The 17,689-nt window shown below is 42.0% G+C and overlaps 1 protein-coding gene across 10 annotated transcripts in view; it reads right to left on the bottom strand.

Moving 5' to 3' along the window:
* ARPP21 (cAMP regulated phosphoprotein 21) overlaps nt 1–17,689 on the bottom strand; it is a 103,193-nt gene that overhangs the window by 29,658 nt on the left and 55,846 nt on the right. For all 10 annotated transcript variants that reach the window (XR_014796645.1, XR_014796646.1, XR_014796647.1 and 7 more), the window contains one exon: nt 16,971–17,097. Coding sequence is in view for 7 of the 10 variants with exons in the window: in XM_084902225.1 (XP_084758351.1) it covers nt 16,971–17,097 (127 nt within the window). In the remaining 3 variants the exon portion in view is untranslated. The remainder of the gene's footprint in view (nt 1–16,970; nt 17,098–17,689) is intronic.

Genomic DNA, 17,689 nt, shown 5'->3' with positions numbered 1-17,689 from the left:
AAGTCTTCAAACTAAGGTTAAATTATACACTTAGAATGACTGTCTCCAACATTTAAATTTTTTTTTTAACTCTACCATTTGTTCATTTAAGGCATGTTGACTATGTACCTGCTCCATGAGGCTCAGTATCAGGGATATAAGTAGTCAGTGGTCAGGGGTATTTTCTTTCCCTAGCTCGTTGGCCTTCATGAAACTGACATTTACTAGAAATAAGGAGACATTAAAATAACAAAAATATATCAGGACCATAATGTTCCAGATTGAGGTACAATATACTAGTAATCTGAATAGCGTCACTCCTGTGTACATGTGCAATGCTGTTGCCAATGTTACTGATTTTATGTAGAAGAGCAATTAAGTAAAATCTGAGAAATTGTATCAGCACTTCCCTAGCAGCATTGCAAATACGGTGTTCAAGGTATAGTCTGTTTACTAAAATAAAGAATATTTTCCATGTAGTTACAGAATATGTAATTTTACAATAGTTGATAAATAAGTGTAAGAAATGGCAAATGACAACTGACTTATGGAAAAAAAATTAAAGTGTAACCCATATGCATGCGAGTGTGTGTGTATATATGTGTATATGTAGTTAACAAGTTTTCGACTTTGGTGCTGAGTACTCAGTGTTTTGAAAAAGCTTTTAATTAAGTCTTGTACAGAATCACAATAGATTTGAAAGGAGTCATAAATGGGTGGTACCAATGGCTTCAGTGAAGGATGACACTAGGTCTTTGTCTCCAGATATTATGGGATTTCTGCTTGGGCTAATTTAGTAGGGGCTACTTAAACATTTCCTTAATTAATCAATGTCTGGCTGCAAAATCAGTGTTCTGCTTTTACTTGGGAATTAAACCTGTGTTGAAACAGAACTCATGCTACATACCCTGAACAAACTTCTTTTTTGCTAATATTTCCAGCACCCCACTCTCCACATAGTGCCCTTCCCTAAGAGCATCACCATAACAAGGTATTGTGGGTATCTCCACCATATCTTAGCTTCCACTGTCTGTCATTTTGAATAATAAAGAATCACACTGGTTCTTCATTCCACTCAGATCATGTTTCTAAAGAGCATATTTTAATATGCTCAGAGGGAAACAGTAGAACACCAGCTTTGCCGACAGCCTCAGTGGGACACCTTCATGGGCATCAAGACTCAGAGAGGAAGAGGTGCAGAAAGGTTATTTTCCAGTAGGAAGTCCCTGCCTTCATGCGAGTGAGATTAATATATAAAGAAGGAAGACGGTAAAGTGCAGAGGCCCTACAAGTAGCTTTGTCTTTACAAATAGTCAAAAGCGCTGGCCAGGTGTCATCTTTTTCATGTGCCTTGCCTACATTTAATTCCTTAGCCACCTCCTAATCTTAATCATCTTTGAACACATCCCTAACCACACAGAAAGCCAACATCTGTTGTATCAGATGGTATTCCTGACAACATAGATACCTTTAAAAATATGAAAGGAAATGTACCTTCAATTTGACCCTGATGGTCTTCTGCCCCCCAGGGATTCTTTAGAACACGGGAGAAAACAAAAAGAATTCTTAAAGTGATTAGCTTTAGGCCAGCATTCTTAAATACCAATGGCATATTAATTGCTTGAGGATGCATTTTGGGAAAGCTGATCTGAGTATTACAATGAGTTATACTTAGTTTAAAGCAAAACAAAACACCTCTTTGAAGATACTGGAGAAATGCATCTAATACACACTGCAATCACAGCCCTCAGCAATTCAGGGAAATCTAGATATCTGCATTATTTATTTATTTATTACTCACCTGAGGACAGACAGAGAGAGAGAGAGAGAGAGAGAGACAAACACCGATCAGTTACTTTCTGCAAGACCCCTGACCAGGGGTGAACACAAACCAGGTATGAGCCCTGATGGAATGAACTACCAACCTTTATGCTCCCCTCTCCTTGGTAACACAGGTGGAACATCTCTCTAGAAACAACAATTTAGGAGCCACAAGAGTGCATTATGATACATCACTACCTTTCCAAAGGAAGGGTCCAACCCCCATGGTTCTGTGTTGGGGTCTTTCACAAAGTCTTTAAGAGTTTCCAGGGGCTTTCACGATGCCCCCACATTCATCCAGGTATGTAAGGTAGTTCTGATGAAGTAAGGAGGTTCACCTGGAGTCTTAAGACATCAGGCTCCCTGATGGTTTCTTTTCCTACTTCTGCTCCTGTGAGCTCCCCAAATAAAGTCACCTGTGGAGATGTCAAGAGGCTCTGGCTTCCCCGGAGACTCTCCCAGCCACCAAAACCAACCGAGGCTGCCACCACAGATCTAGCAGAAAGAGCCAGGCGGCAGCTGTCACCATAGAAGTGCTGGCCGCCATTACCAGGCGAATGTACAGAATTCATGTTGCCAGTCTCCAGGACAGTATCAGAGACCCAACAGAGAGCTCCCTGGTTGCTGAGAGCTGGAATCACCAGCCCACATAATTTATAGTCCATTACTATCATCACAGACCAACAACAAGCACAAGAAATGGGGGGAGCCCTAGCCAGTTTGGCTCAGTGGATACAGCATTGGTCTGTGGACTGAAAGGTTCCAAGTTCAATTCTGGTCAAGGGCACATGTCCGAGTTGTGAACTTCATCCCCAGGACAGGGCGTGCAGGGGGCAGCTGGTCAGTGATTCTCATCATTGATACTTCTATATCTCTCTCCCTCACCCTCCCTTTGTGAATATATCTCTCTCCCTCACCCTCCCTTTGTGAAATCAATAAAAATATATTTTTTAAAAATCAGAAAAGAAAAAGTTTTTCATTGGCTGTTGAATAAATCTGGGCCTGTCCTCCCTAGGTTTTTCATTTCTATTTATAAACACTCTCCCAGGTACAATGTGATGCTTAATACAGGCTAGGGCAAAAGTACATTTACATAGAAAATATCTATTAATTATAGATAATAATGCAAGAATAAACTGTTTTACATACAACTGTATACCTACTTTCTCCCACCTCTGTCTAGTCCACCTACTTGCTTAGTGTATGATGTGATTCCTGCAGCACCAAGTGGTTCAAAATGGGAAGGAACAAAGTTGGGAGAACTTTTGTTTGTGTTCTGGTTGACTCCATGTTGTGGGAAAACAATCTCAAGTGCCAGGGTTGGCCGACAACATGATAAGAATGCGTTGGCAAAGCACACTGGCCTTCTGCACTTAATATCTCTCTTCCTTCCCTTATGTTTAAAAAGCATGGGTAGGCTCTTAAAGCCAAGGAGAGAGGACTGGGGAGAAAGTGAACTCACCCACAATTTTGGTCTTGGACTTCTAGCATCTTGAACTGCAAAAAAAAATGAATTTCGATTGTTTACAGCACAAGGGCAGAGACTCATTCTCTATTTGTAACAGTAGAAAAGGTAAATCTATGAGTGGATTTTTAAATTCCTGATGTTCTGAAGTGAATAGGTGGCCTGATGACCAGGAAGAAGAGGTAGCCTCCATTCGCTCAATGTCCTTCAGCAACCAACAAGCTCAGCCATGGAATAACTTAGAAATCAACGACTGTATGCACATGTTCTCTATCATGGTTAAGAGGGAGAAAGTGGGTTAGAAGTGGTTGAGGCTTTGGATTCCCTGCTACAGGTTTATTGATCTCCAGGGGTGCAGGGAGAGCTTAGGGCTTAAATCGCATCAGTGACTTCCACATACTTGCTGAGTGAAGTCCCTGAAATTAGATTGCTTAGCTTCACCTTCTATAAATGCACATGTCTATTTTTAAGTGTTTGAGCTCACGGGGACTTACTTAGCAGCACACTAAATCACTCTGTCATATGTTCTGTCTGCCAAGTACTACATTAATTTTTACAGGAGTTATCCAACAATACATTGTATCCTGCCAGGGTTTAAAAAATACCTTTTATACACATTCCAGAGACCAAGAATACATGTAAAAGTAAGTGTTAGTAGTCATTTAATTTTAGTTCATGTGGACAATCACATTCACACACACATGAACTTCTTAAAGCCCCATTTCCCTTTCTATTTGAATGTTTAGAAAAGCTCAAGGCAACAGTGAGAACATGCCCATTTCAGAAATGAACTGTTTCATTAACGGGAAAGAGAGTAAAGGGTGGGCAGGGGGTCTCACAGCCCATGGCTCACCTGATCAAGAGCACTCTGGCTCTCATCTCAAGTGTAGCTTCCATGCCTGGCAGCCAGCAGTGCAAGGGGCACTAGGGAAGGAGGCAGGGAGCAAATGCTTCCCTGGGATTTTCCCCACATGCCTGTTGTCAGGGAAACCACCTCCTTTGTGTGGTCTATTCAGAGGCTCTGGAGGTAGAGCTTAACTCAGAGTGTGAGCTCCTTGCCCGGTGTCATTTTTAACAATGGAAAATTAAAGAGTCTAAAATGGTTGACGGGAGGAGGAAAACGTACCCTGAAGTTCTGTAGAGTTGTCCCTGTGTGGGAAAAGCAGCAGCAAAGCCAATAAGAATGAGAAATATGTGTTGAGTATAGAAGTTAAAGGAGATAAATGAGAGATTTGAAAGCCCTAGTTCCCTCCTCCTGGTGGGAAAGGCTCAGCTTTTACTGGGGAGTTGAGTTCAAGAATATTTGCTTTCTTCATAGAGAGGAAACCAGGAGCACAAGGACTAAACTGAGAGACATTTTATGTTGTAATTGCTGTTTCTCTCCGAGGCACTGGTTGGAGGGGTCCCACATGACCGAGGCAATGTGTTAGGCCTCCCTGGGTGTACGAGGTTGGGAGTGGGGTGATTAATTGTTGCTATAAAAATTGTGTCACATATGATTACAAATTGACATTTAAAATTTTCCATGTATATTTGCTGCCAGTCTATAAAAAATACAATTCCTGTATGTTACACTCTGCAACACTGTTAAATCCACTTATTAGTACTAGTACTTTTATAGACTGTTCTTGAAAATTTTAGGTAAGCATGCATGCCATCTGCAAATGCAGTTTCACTTCTCAAAAAATAGTGTCACACAAATGTTGACAGAATCAATTATAATGAGGATTTTTGAATAGATAAAAATGCATTTATAAGCATGTGGCATGATCTATGATTCCAATCAGGTATGTATCTGTAACATGCATAAACAAGCTCAAAGGCAGAAAAAAAAGAAGCAAGAGTAGAATTCATTGTTGTGGTAGTTTTTGTGTTAAAAAATTACTGTCAGTACTGTTGAAAACAATTGTTGTTTTCACAATTTATAAAAAGTTATATGCACACACACTATTAAAGCAACAAAATTAACATTAGGACTGTCTTCTCTTCTAATTGATGCCTTAGTTTTAGCTATGGCAGGAGCTTTTCTCTCTGATTTAGTTTTTGTCCTCGGGTTGTTCTTTGACTCACCTCCCCAGTAAAAGCGAAGCCTTTCCCACCAGATAGATCTAGTTGCTCCTAATTGGGGAAATCAAGGACTCCATCAAGATTCACTCAAGAGCACTCGGACTTCTGTAATGGAATACCCCCCACTCTGGTTAACACCGTACTTGCATAGAGGGGTGATTAGAGCGATATTTGTTTATAAATTGTTTCCTTGTGGGGGAAAAAATCCACGCAAACTTACTTGGAGCTAAGCCCGAAAGATCCTACTGCCCAGTTTTACAATACACATACTCCATTACAGCATCCTGCCTTTCTGGCCTCTACTCTAGCCCCTCTTTCTGCCATTTAGTTTTTTATTCTTGAAACAGTTATAACCCACAATAGCTCATAATAAGTGTGATGGTGCTGGCCCTACTGCAAAAATAAAAAACCAAAAGCAACAGAGTAAGAACATCTGAGAGAACCTTAAAGATGCGGTTTTAATGAGTCTCAGGGAGCCTCCAAGGAAGTGGAGGGGGAATTGGGGACATGTCAGCAGGCAATTAGGGGTTGGTGGGAGGCCTGGAAGGGCAGCAAGATCTCTGCAGCCTGGGAGGCTCACCTGGATGAAATCAGAGGGGGTGGAGGGGGGGCACAGGTTCAGGGATTTGGACAGCAGTGTAAGTGCGACAGCTTGTGCACATCGCTAACGTGTATCACTGAAAGAACGTGTGCAAAAAGAGTCTGCTATAACACCCGGATCAATTAGTGACCCGACGTGCAAGCCTGTGCGTCACTGTGGGTTAAAGGAATTATACTAACTCTACCAGGCACTCACAAAACCCTGTAGCCTTCCTGGGTTCTAGTCCCAGCTGCTTGGCTCCAGAACCGTTACGTCGCTCTCATTTGGACAGAGGGCCCTTGGCATTTTAGACATGGCGGGGCTGACTCAGATTTTGTTCTGCTGCTGCTTTTTTGGGGAAAAGGCAAGCTAGGGTGGAGGTTTGGCGGGGTTCCAATTGTGTCCCTGCAGAAAGTAGCTACATGTAAAGACGGTATCGTTTTAAAGAACAAGCTTATCAGACTAGTCGCTTCAGGGCTAGTATCCCTGCCAGTTGCTGATTTGCAAATCGCTTTCCATTCAAAATTGGAACAGTGATATTTTAAGCAATCACGAACCCCTTGGAAATGACCAATTTAAACACCAGCTGAACGCCTAACTGTCTTCCTGTGGATGCCACTGTGTCTTGTGACTTTTATCTTTCTTTCCAAGTTCAATCGTTCAACATGCCCTTCCCTCTTTTATCACTACAGCTCTCTAAGTGAAATCCCAAATCCCGAGAGCTAACTACCTGCTGGCTCCCAGCACAGCGAGGTGAGCGGGAGAGAAACAGACAGTACTCTTTGTGCTCTGTGTCTGATGGCGGGGGAAATTCTGTACGCTCTTTGCAAGCACCTGAGTGTTAGATTTTGAATGTCTCTGGAAGAATAGTGTCCTGTCTCATAATGCAGAGGAATGTGATGAGTGGAAAGAAATGAGACTGATAAAGGGACAATGCAGACAACTACTAAAACATGATGTGGAAAACACCCAGAGTTTGGAGTGAAAAGCCTGTTTAATATTAGGAGAAAGGAAAAGAAAAAAAAAGTTTAGAAAACTTGTATAGAGTCACTAAAGGCAGAAAACAAGAAAACAGATTTGAGAATGGGGTGGAAATGGAGACTATGAGAGATTACAAAAAGGGGATCACTCAGAACCAGGTGACAACTGACAGCAGGACTTTTGAATAAAATGAACAAGAAATAAAAGGAAGATGGGGGCGGAAAAGGGAGAAAACAAAATTCTTAAGCTTTTCTTAATTTAGTTCCCCTAAATCAGTGGTCAGCAAACTGCGGCTCGAGAGCCACATGCAGCTCTTTGGCCCCTTTAGACTCGCCCAGGCCGTGATATTTTGTGGAAGAGCCACACTCAAGGGGCCAAAGAGCGGCATGTGGCTACCGAGCCGCAGTTTGCCGACCACGGCCCTAAATCATTAGGTAAACCTGACACTTGGGACAAAGTGTTTGGGTTCTTTAGCTTTTTTTTTTCTAAAGTATTCAGATTCCTTCTTAGAAAAACAGGAAGGTTAGAGTTTTCAAAAACAAGAATTCTTATGTGGATCTTATCCCCTTTCTTTTCTTACCATCTCTGTTTGCTACTGCTCTCTACTTTCTGTTGCATAGAACAAAGAAAATAGGGTAATGCTATGATCTGCCATACTTCCTATCTTCACAGAAAAGTAGGAGCCCTAACCGGGCCAGCAGTGCTTAACTACGTAACAAAAAGGCAAACACCAGAAGTGACATCAAATGCGGAGTGCTAGAAAGCAGCCTCTCCATACGCGCCTGATAAATCCCTTTTCTTGTAACTTCCCGGGGGACAGAGGGAACCTCGCCTTGTCTATTGGCTTGGGAACTTGTTTGATTTCCAGGCTTAAAAATAGCAAGATTCCTATTATTGCTCCTAATAATGTTAACTTTCCCATAATCGCAGTTTAATACTTTTCATTCCCATTTCCATAAATGGAATCATTAGACCAATTAATGAAAGAAACATGAGCATTTCCATAGAAACCTTTTCTAGACAAGTATTTTCAGAACAGCATGTTCCACACGGGCTTCTCCACGTGACTCCCACTGATGTTAGCAGAAACGAGACAATTAAATCCTCATGTAACTCTCAGCTAATTTACCCGCCGCTGTTAGCGACATCCCAGAGTGCAAACGACCTCTTCAGGGCTTTCGAGTGGGAAGATGTTGGGGTTACTTCCCTCAGTGGCTAGTGGCAACACATTTTTTTCTCAAAAATATATGTTAACAAGCCTTTGAATATTAAAATGTAGGAAAAGAACATGTGGAATGCTTACACAATTAAGTCTGCATGAAAATAATCACATTTGGGAATGACAATTTAAGATAAAAGCCCTCTGTCTATGTATTAATCTCTGATGGGTCACACTGGTATTCCAAATTCTTTCATTAGCTGTGGAGCTCCCTCTCCCCGTCTCCAGCTGACCCCAAAGGCAGGAGACAGTCAAGGCGAGAGGTATCATATGGACAAAGAGAGAGAGAAGGTTTCTTAACATAAAACCTCTCTCAATTCTGTTGGCACTGACTGCTTAACACGTCAAGCTACCACTCCAGAATTTGCCCTCCACTTTGCGCAGCTGCTCTGCTTAAACTAATTTATACTCTATTGAGGTACATTTTGACCCACTCCAAGTATGTTTCAGGACACTGAAGAGGTAATAATCTCTCTTCTCACTAGGCGCTGCTAATAGCACAAAAATATCCCACCCCAAGGCAAAAACAATGAAAGCTAAACGTGTTCTTATCTATTGAACTTGTATGCAGACCCGTCGGGAAAGGAACTGGGGCTTTGGCCTATTTCAGATATACACATTTCATAGCTCATTATACACTTATACACATTTCATAGCTCATTATACACTTCCTGCCAGAGACACCCCCAGTCCATTCCTTTATTATGCATCTAGAACAGTGGTTCTCAACCTTCCTAATGCTGCGACCCTTTAATACAGTTCCTCATGTGGTGGTGAAAACAGATATTTACATTACAATTCATTATCATTAGCAAAATTAGTTATGAAATAGCAACAAAAATAATGTTATGGTTGGGGGTCACCACAGCATAAGGAACTGTGTTAAAGGGTCATGGCATTAGAAAGGTTGAGAACCACTGCTCTAGAAGGAAAGGAACATCAAGAAGGAAAGACCTAGTGAATGCAGGGGGCAGGGGGTGAAAGGAGAAGGAGGGGGGAAGATAAGAAGGTGGTCAGGTCCTGGTTATTCACTGCCACCGGAACACTTTCAAAACTAGTCACCTAAAATGAGTTGTAAAAGCAGCATTATTACATTACATTTACAGAAAGTCCAAGATTGCTAAGCCCATGGTACCAAACCTGCTGCACCCCTGAAAGTGGCCCAAAGGTTCTAGGACATATTCTTTGGGCATTTGAACTTTGAAAAAGGTCTTTATTCACTTACTGATATGAATTGGTTTGTTTGGCTGGCTGTCTAACTCCTTGATTTCACAACATTTAACTGCCGTTTTGCTCTAAAATTTATGTTTGAATTGAATGGCTGAGAGGTTTCCAATTAGCCTTTGAAATCCTTACATTCTCTTTCTCTCACAGACATTCCCTAGGCATGCCAACATGAAAATAAGTACACATATTATTCATTCTTTCAACACTTATGAGTATTTGCTATGTAGCAGAACCATGCTGTGCTTCTTTTCTAACTCATAACTTGGATTTGTAAACATTAACACATTAATTCTAAGTGTTTACTAGCTACAATTCATAAAATCATATGTGATGACTATAAATTACTAGATTTGTGCCTAAACTACAAATAATGTCAAGTAAAAGAGTAACTGGGTGGTGCTTTTCTTTTGCAATGGCTTATACAGACAGGTCAGTCCTGGCTAAAAACGTGCTGTCACGTTGTTCTTAGGATGGTAGACCAGCAGCATGAGCATCACCAGTGAGTGTGCTAGCAATGCAGAATCTCAGAATGCACCCCACAATTACCACATCAAAATAGGCATGGAACAAGATCCTGGAAGGCACATATACACACCACATGAGAAGGTGGGCATAGCATTTACAAGCTCTGTTAGGATTCTTTGGGGGGCCTAGAGTTGAATTGTTCTACCTATCAAGACAAAAGGCACTTTGGACTTTTGTCCCAGAGAGGAACAGACATATCAAATGTATAGTTTGTATTTCGACAGGCAGACAACCCCCCTCAAACTCTGTATTTCTTCCTTGAGGAACACACAACTGGTTATCAGGGATTAGAATGAAGGTTTGAGTCAAGGCAATCTCTATCCTAATGGTCAGAGTGTGTCTCAGAATGACTCTTGGATCATGCTGTTATCCTATCATGAGTTAGCAAAGTACCGTAAAACCACCAGGATCTACTCTCCCCTCCCCATCCCTCTGTATGCCTTTCTTTCTTTTACATAAATTTGCAATCTTTATCTCACCTATCATTCTTCTCTCTGATCAACTAGACCACAGAAAGCCTGGTGGACGGCTTATTTCCATCTTCTCTGTCAGGTTAGGGGAAGATGATGGTGAAGTTCCAATTTCTCTCTAATGAAGGGCGGGGGTGGGGTTGGGAAGATGATAACATAGATCCAAGTTTCCTGGATCGTTTCACTTCTCTTTCTGTGCTCTCCTTACAACCCACATGTGAGATGGTACTGAGTTCACAGTCAAGCGCCCAACCTCCCAGGTCAGACTCTGTCAGCTTGAGCGAGCCTGCTGCTATTCCATGTTGGCGGGAGGCTGGCCTTCAGTTTCCTCATTTTGCAAAACTGAGTGATTAAACTCCTGTTCCATTTCTACTATTCAGGTCTCATACTGGCTGTTGGACAGAGTGTAACAGCAAGTCCAAGGGAGACTTCTGTTGAAGCTCAAAAATTTCTAAAGACCTCACCATTGTCTCCTGCAAGAGATTCAAGTCCACATGCTTAAAGAAACCTGGCAGAAGCCACGTGAGATTTTGCAATATGATGCATTGTTAAGATGACCTTTTCATGATTTCTTTATGAACTATACTTTGAAAAGTAAAACATTTTCATGAAAAATGTTCAATAAAACTGGCTTTTACCCCAAATGACTCATTCAGCAGATGGGTTGGAGAAGGGGGGGTTTTAAAAAGGAGATGTTAGAGGCATCTTTACAGTTTTCAGAATCCACACCAAATTATTTACTACAGATATAAGTTCATCTAACTGAAATTCATCCAAGTTCTGTGTTTTTTTGCCCTTCCTGTTCTGCAGCTATCTTCTCTTTTTATTCTGTTTTCATTATACTTAAGATGATGGTCTCTTAGGAAAGCAGAGCTATTGGATTGTCTGTTTAAACCTAAAGTAATATTACCCGACATTAAGCAGCAGTATTAAAAGCTTGGCAAGTAAGATATAGGCAGCAACTTGTAGGAACTTATAGATCAGCTATATATGTGCAGAGAGCCTTTGCCTTATAGACTATTTCTATGGAATGTTTATAAGTTATTTTAGGGAATGAAACCCAAATAATAGCATGCTCTGAATAACTCCCATCCTGGTCTCTGAGGATACTGGGGACAACTTTTGCCTTGACATTCATTTTAGGACTTATAGTTGGAGTCATGAACATGTACCTCTAAGCAACTGATAAAACTAAAACTAGTAAATAGAAAATAAGCAAAAGTACATAAGTTCTGAACAACAAAATATGATTAGGATTTCACTGTATAGAATGTTCCACACAACAACAGCAGAATACCATGAAACATTCACCAAGATAAGCCAACTTCAACAATAAGAATGTGTTCCCTGACTAACGAAAAATCTCTAAACACACAATACATCTCTACATAAACCATAGTTCCAAAAGGAAAGCTCAAAAAAATTAAAAGTGCATAGCATATTCATATGTATAGTATTTCATTTTTTTGTGGACACAGCTAAAACAGCTGAAAAGGAAACTCATAGCACTAAATGCTTACATTAGAAAACAGTTTTCAAATCAATAATCTAACAATCTCCAGAAACTACAAAAAGTAGGACAAAACCTAAAGTGAGCAGAAGAAAGAAAAGAATAAAGGTAAATGCAGAAATCAACAAAATTGAAATAGTTAAACAATAGAAACAACCAATGAAACAAATAGCTAGTCCTTTGCAAATATCAATAAAATTGATAAAGCTAGCAAGACTGATAAAAATAAAATGAGAATTTAAAAGTTACCAGTATCAAGAATGAAACAGAGTATCACAACATAACCTGTAGCTATTAAAAGGATAATGCGTCCTGCTGAGAATTTAAAAGTTACCAGTATCAAGAATGAAACAGAGTATCACAACATAACCTGTAGCTATTAAAAGGATAATGCGTCCTGCTAACAACTTGGATGAAATGGACATTTCTTCAATTACCACAAGCTACCACCAAAAGTCAGCAAAGATGAGATAGTCTGAGTAGTTCTATAATCATAATTAATTGAATTCATAATTAAAAAGCTCTGGAAATTATCTTCAAATATAAAGTAAACAATAATGTTTCTAAAAATCTGAGCACAGATGGTTTAACTGGAATAATCTATCAAACATTGTATCATCAAGTTTACACAATTTCTTTCAAAACATAGGAGACTGGTTAACCAAGGAACATGCATAACCCATACACACAGACAATAGTGTGGGGAAGGCCTGGGGTGTGGGCTAGAAGGGGTCAATGGGGGAGGAAAGGGGACATCTGTAATACTTGCAACAATAGAGATACATTTTTAAAAATGAGAAGAGAAACACTTCGTAATTCATTTTATGATTCCAGGATTATTCTGATACCAAACCACGATTTATCATCCCCCAAAGTCCATTTGTCAATGCATATAGGACCTTACAAGCACATTTTTGTTCCTTTTAGGATATGTCCAAGATTTTGGAGAGCCAAAAATGACGCTACATATATTTCATTTTAAGTGAATTCCTTATAGGAATTCCCCCTGCCCTTTCCAATGTGTAATTTATGCATAAATGTTTCAGCCACTCTCTGCCATCTGCTGTTGTCCAGTTCTGGGAAGTCATGTGGAAGCGCATGGTGCATGGGGAAGCAAAAGTGCAGGCTCCTGATAGGTTCTGTTCTTAAGCCAACGTGTGCATTTGAATAATTGAAATCTGCTTCTGTAACAGAGCACTAGTTATTTAGCTCCTACATGCACGTTTCTATGTGATCATCTATGCCACCAATAAAGACAGAACCTGTAACTGTGCTTAAGTTGTTACCATGAAGTGGTTAATGAACACCTGGCTGTTCCTTTCAACCCAACCTTGTGACCCAGAGTAACCCATTTCACCTCTCCGCGCCACAGTTTTCCTGTCTGTAAGGCAGGAGTGCTAACAGCTGCATTTCCCTGATAAATTTGTGGTGGGGAGTAAACATTGCAATGTTGATAAACACTAAGTACAGCAACTAGCCCATAAGAGATCTTGATCTCATGTTGTATATAATTGTTACTAACATTTCTGTGGCCTCAAAGATGTTATTGATTAAGAGTAAAAACAGTGAGTAGCAGCAGCTCAGCCCGGGCTAACCCCTGACTCTGTTCCCGAGGCCTCCTTTTCTCTGACTTAATGAGCCAAAGCAGTCCAACCTGGGCTCAGTTCCCTTCCTAGGCCCTTGTTTCACTGTCCCCAGCTTTAATAAACATCCTAAACATCCTATAAAAAAGTAAAAGCATGGTGACATAGGTGCTAAGTAAAAGAGACATATAAAGGTTTTGCTTTTCCTCACATAGGTAGCTACAAAGTTCAAATATCATTTTGCAAGCCTGCTACTTAATTTCTCAAAATTTTTAACATTCAATGGTCTTTATTTATAATCATCACCAACATAAGCTGCTCCTGCCACATGCTTAGCACCTTGATCACCCATTCGCAGAGCAAAGGGTTCAAAATCATCCATCAAAGGCTCTTATGACCCTTCAATGGGCCTAAGTGTCACTTAAGTGTCCTTTTTTATCAATTACGGAACATCCCATTCGCTTTCTAAAATCCCACTGTGGATACTGTTCAGGCTTTAGAAACATGTAGTAACTAATAATAGAAAAGTGTCCCTGAAATTACTATAATTAAACAGATTAAGAATGATGCCAAGAAGCAAATTAGGATTAAAATCTCATTTGGTTTCAGCTGACATAACCTTGTCTCATTCTAATGCTTAATCACATGAGAGCTGGATTTGCTATACTACAAGCTGGTGTCAGTACCAGAGTTTGATGGGGGTACGCATTGCACCAGAGTTTGGTGGGGATATGCACTGCACTGTGCTGAGTTGCGCCTAATACATCAATTTTTTTTTTTTTTGACAAGGGGTACTCAGCGTTACAAAAATTATAGAAGGGGTACACATATGTCAAAAGTTTGGGAAACCACTGCAGTAGAAGATGGAAGAGAGTCAGATCCAGGAAATAAAACTGTAAGAGACAGGAGGAAGAGTGAGGCAGGGCACTGGATGTGCCATGCCAACACCAGTTCAAGGTTAACTTAAAGATAGAGAAGGCCTGTCTTTGAGCTCCTTCAAGAAATAATGTTTTTATAGTTATTCAGAGAGGCTACGTCCTCTAGGAGATAGCCCGTTGACAAAGAGCTGCTCCCCCAAACTACTCTGCCACGTCCCTTTCTGAAAGCCTGACAGTGTCACTGAATCAGCAAAAGGGCCGCCACCTGTAGGACCAGGAGCCTCCATGAATGTCATAAGACACTGCATGAGTGGGGTCCTGGATTTTATTAGCAGAGGTGATTCTCAGTGAGGTCACTTGACATCATCTGCCTTCCCAAACCTTCAGCAAATTCAACACGGCAGTGGGAACGGCATTGGATTTTAGGTCTGCTGTCACCTGTGGTGACCACAAGAACTAGCTGCTCAAAGGTCTCAGTCCATGTGTGTGTACTGATGTTTCCCTAAGAGAAAGCACTGTTCATGTATCATTTCTCTTTTCTCACCTCCCCAATCTCCCACAAGATCACATGCACTGCCACTCACTTCCTTCCTACCTAAAGCACTTGCTTCTATTTCAAGCACGATACTGCTCCCAAGGCATTCTTCTAATGGCAGTGTCATTCTCTCAGGGGGTGGCATTTCCATGGTGAGGTGGGAGCCCGGGACCAGTCAAAGCCCTCAGGCTGCCATGGAACATGGTTGAGGCTAGTTAGTGCTCTCTGAGATGGGGAGGGTGGCTTCTGCGTCCCTAAATTCATTCATTCTCTTTCTCTCTCTCTCCTCTCTCTCTCTCTCTCTCTCTCTCTCTCTCTCTCTCTCTCTCTCTCTCTCTCTCTCTCTCTCTCTCTCTCTCTCTCTCTCTCATAATGAGCTCACACGTTCTTATGTGGACACTCGTGAGGAAACCTGAGGCTTGTTCTTAACCTGAGTCTGCTGCCCAGTTAACACATCCATCCACCTTCCTCGGCCCCTCCCATGGACCCAGAAATTACAGGGTTCATGGATTCCAGAACATTTATAACCACATTCCTATACATCAACTACACTCTAACACAAGACTGAAATATCTGTTTCAGTTGCACCATGGCAAGAAACAAAATTCAAAAATATTTGTATAATTAGCGGAATCCACCTTTCCCCTCCTGAAGGCATTAGGAACCTTCACCATGGCCTTTAAACCAATAGCTAAAAAATTATGAATAAGGTAATTCTTTGATACACATTCGCCAAAGAAAATAAGATAGTGCAGAATGCAAAACAACACATTACTGTAGTCTATATAGAAATGGATAACACAGTTACCACCAGATGACAGATAGTAACTGTTTCCAACAGAGAAAATTGCACCCAATGCTCTTTTTCAAAACAACTAACTTTTTGAAACCGTTCGTTTCCTTATTACTGAAAAGGGGTAACGTCAATTCCGAGGTCAACAGCCAATGCTTCCCAAACTGACACAGTGTTGACACAAGACAGCGACTGGTTGGATGCTACATGTTTCTCTAATTCCTCTCCCACAGCCTTTAAATGGCCACAAGGTGACCTGAAGACCCCATAGCTCTCCCAAACACAGAGGAACGTCATCACTGCTCCAATCTGACAAAATGCTGCCAGTGTCAGCATGAACGTTGTGTGTGTGTCGGGGGGTGTTACTGGTATCGATCCTCAGCAAGGACTACTTTTTGTCATAGCTTATAATAGTGGTACATCTTCTATTTCTCTCACACACATACATCTGTAGCTATTGTATACATACATTCAGTGCAGAAATCAGTGACAGACGATGGAGCAGGCATGGGTGAGCAGCCCTGGGGGTGGGGCACTGCTCTAACAGAACCTACTTACGGAAGGCGGGCAGGCTCCCCAGTCCGGCGGTCTGGTCTTCAGCATGACAGTGAGCTTTGCGGTGTGGTCAGCAGGAGGGACGGACCCCTCCCCCCAGCACCAGTCCCCCAGCCCTGCCAGGCGGCTGCTGCTGTCTGGGCACCGGCATCCCGTTAGGAGTGTGACACAGTAGGGAAAGAGACCGGTTCACTGTGAGACCTGCTACTCACTCTCGTACAGTGCATCGGCCCCCCTTCCCACTGCACAGTGGCTGCCGAGCTCGGCCGGAGGCGGGTGGCCCTCGGGACAGTGAGCCGTGGAGTCAGAGTTGCACCGGGACACGGGCTGCAATGTCAGTGGCTTCTTCTAACAACAGGGCTTTGTAGGACAGAGTTCCCACAACCTCACGTGGTCCCCTAGCCTTAGGAACTGGGGAAGAATTCTCTTGAGGTTGAAATTGGGGGGGGGGGGGGCGGGCGGGCGGGAATAAAAAGGTCTGCACTAGAAAGAGAGAGGTATGGTTGTCTCTCTGCTTCAAAATAAACTAAGAGGATTCCCAACTAGTTGATGGAGACTGCGCTTAGCATGCATGCCTGGGATGCGGAGTGATGTGGGCTTCACCTTCTGGTACCTATTATCTCCCACATAGAGTTAATCTAATGCCCCATCATCTTCCCCAGGAAAGGGGAATGAGCTGGTGTAAATCGCTGCACTTGAATATTCCTCCAGAGGGGACAGCTGAGATTTACGTGCAAAGGTAAGTGGGTGAGAGGAGGAGATGGGAGACACATTTCACGTACCTGCTGGCTGTGCTGTCTGCGGCATCTGCTGGCCTCTCTGAGCACTGTACTGAGCTGAGGCCATGGGCCGGTACTGCTGTGTGGTTGAGGTAGGGTACTGACCAGATGGGTAGTAATAGATGGGCAACTGTGGGAGGAAGGGAAAAACAGGGAATGACAACTGTACATTAAGTAAAGTTTTTAAACCTAAAGTATATTGTCATCTTATGACATCCTTGTAGGAGATTATAAACACAGCCATCAAAATCTTCTCCAAGCCTGGGCAGGTGTACATGCTACCATCCCATGGAGAGTGGAAATCAATTCCCCACGCCCTTGAATCTGAGCTGCCCCACGAGGCAGAAATGATGACTCTGAAGACTCCTTAAGAAGACTTGCAGCTTCCACTTTTGTGGGAGGAGAGCCCAGGCACCAAAACTAGAATTCAGGCTACCCAGCTGGAGAAGATCCTGGGGTGAGCAGAGGCACCACAGTCAACAGGCTACCCCAACGTTCTAGGCATGGGGGTGAGGCCATCTGGATGTTCCAGCCCCAAGCACGTCGCCCCAGCCAATGCCATGTGCAGAGAGAAGAGCTATCCCTGCCAAGTCCTGTTCAAACTGCTGACCTAGTCATGGTGGTTGTTTTAAAAGACTGAAATTTTGTGTTTTATAAAAATGAAACAGACCTTCAAGGTATTAAAAAGATCATTCTCAGCATAAGTTTAGTGTGTTTCCATG

The sequence above is a fragment of the Pipistrellus hanaki genome, assembly GCF_964339955.1.
Source record: "Pipistrellus hanaki genome assembly, chromosome: 13".
NCBI lineage: Eukaryota > Metazoa > Chordata > Mammalia > Chiroptera > Vespertilionidae > Pipistrellus > Pipistrellus hanaki.
Note: the sequence above shows the minus strand (reverse complement) of the source record. Positions and strands in the feature narration are given on the sequence as shown.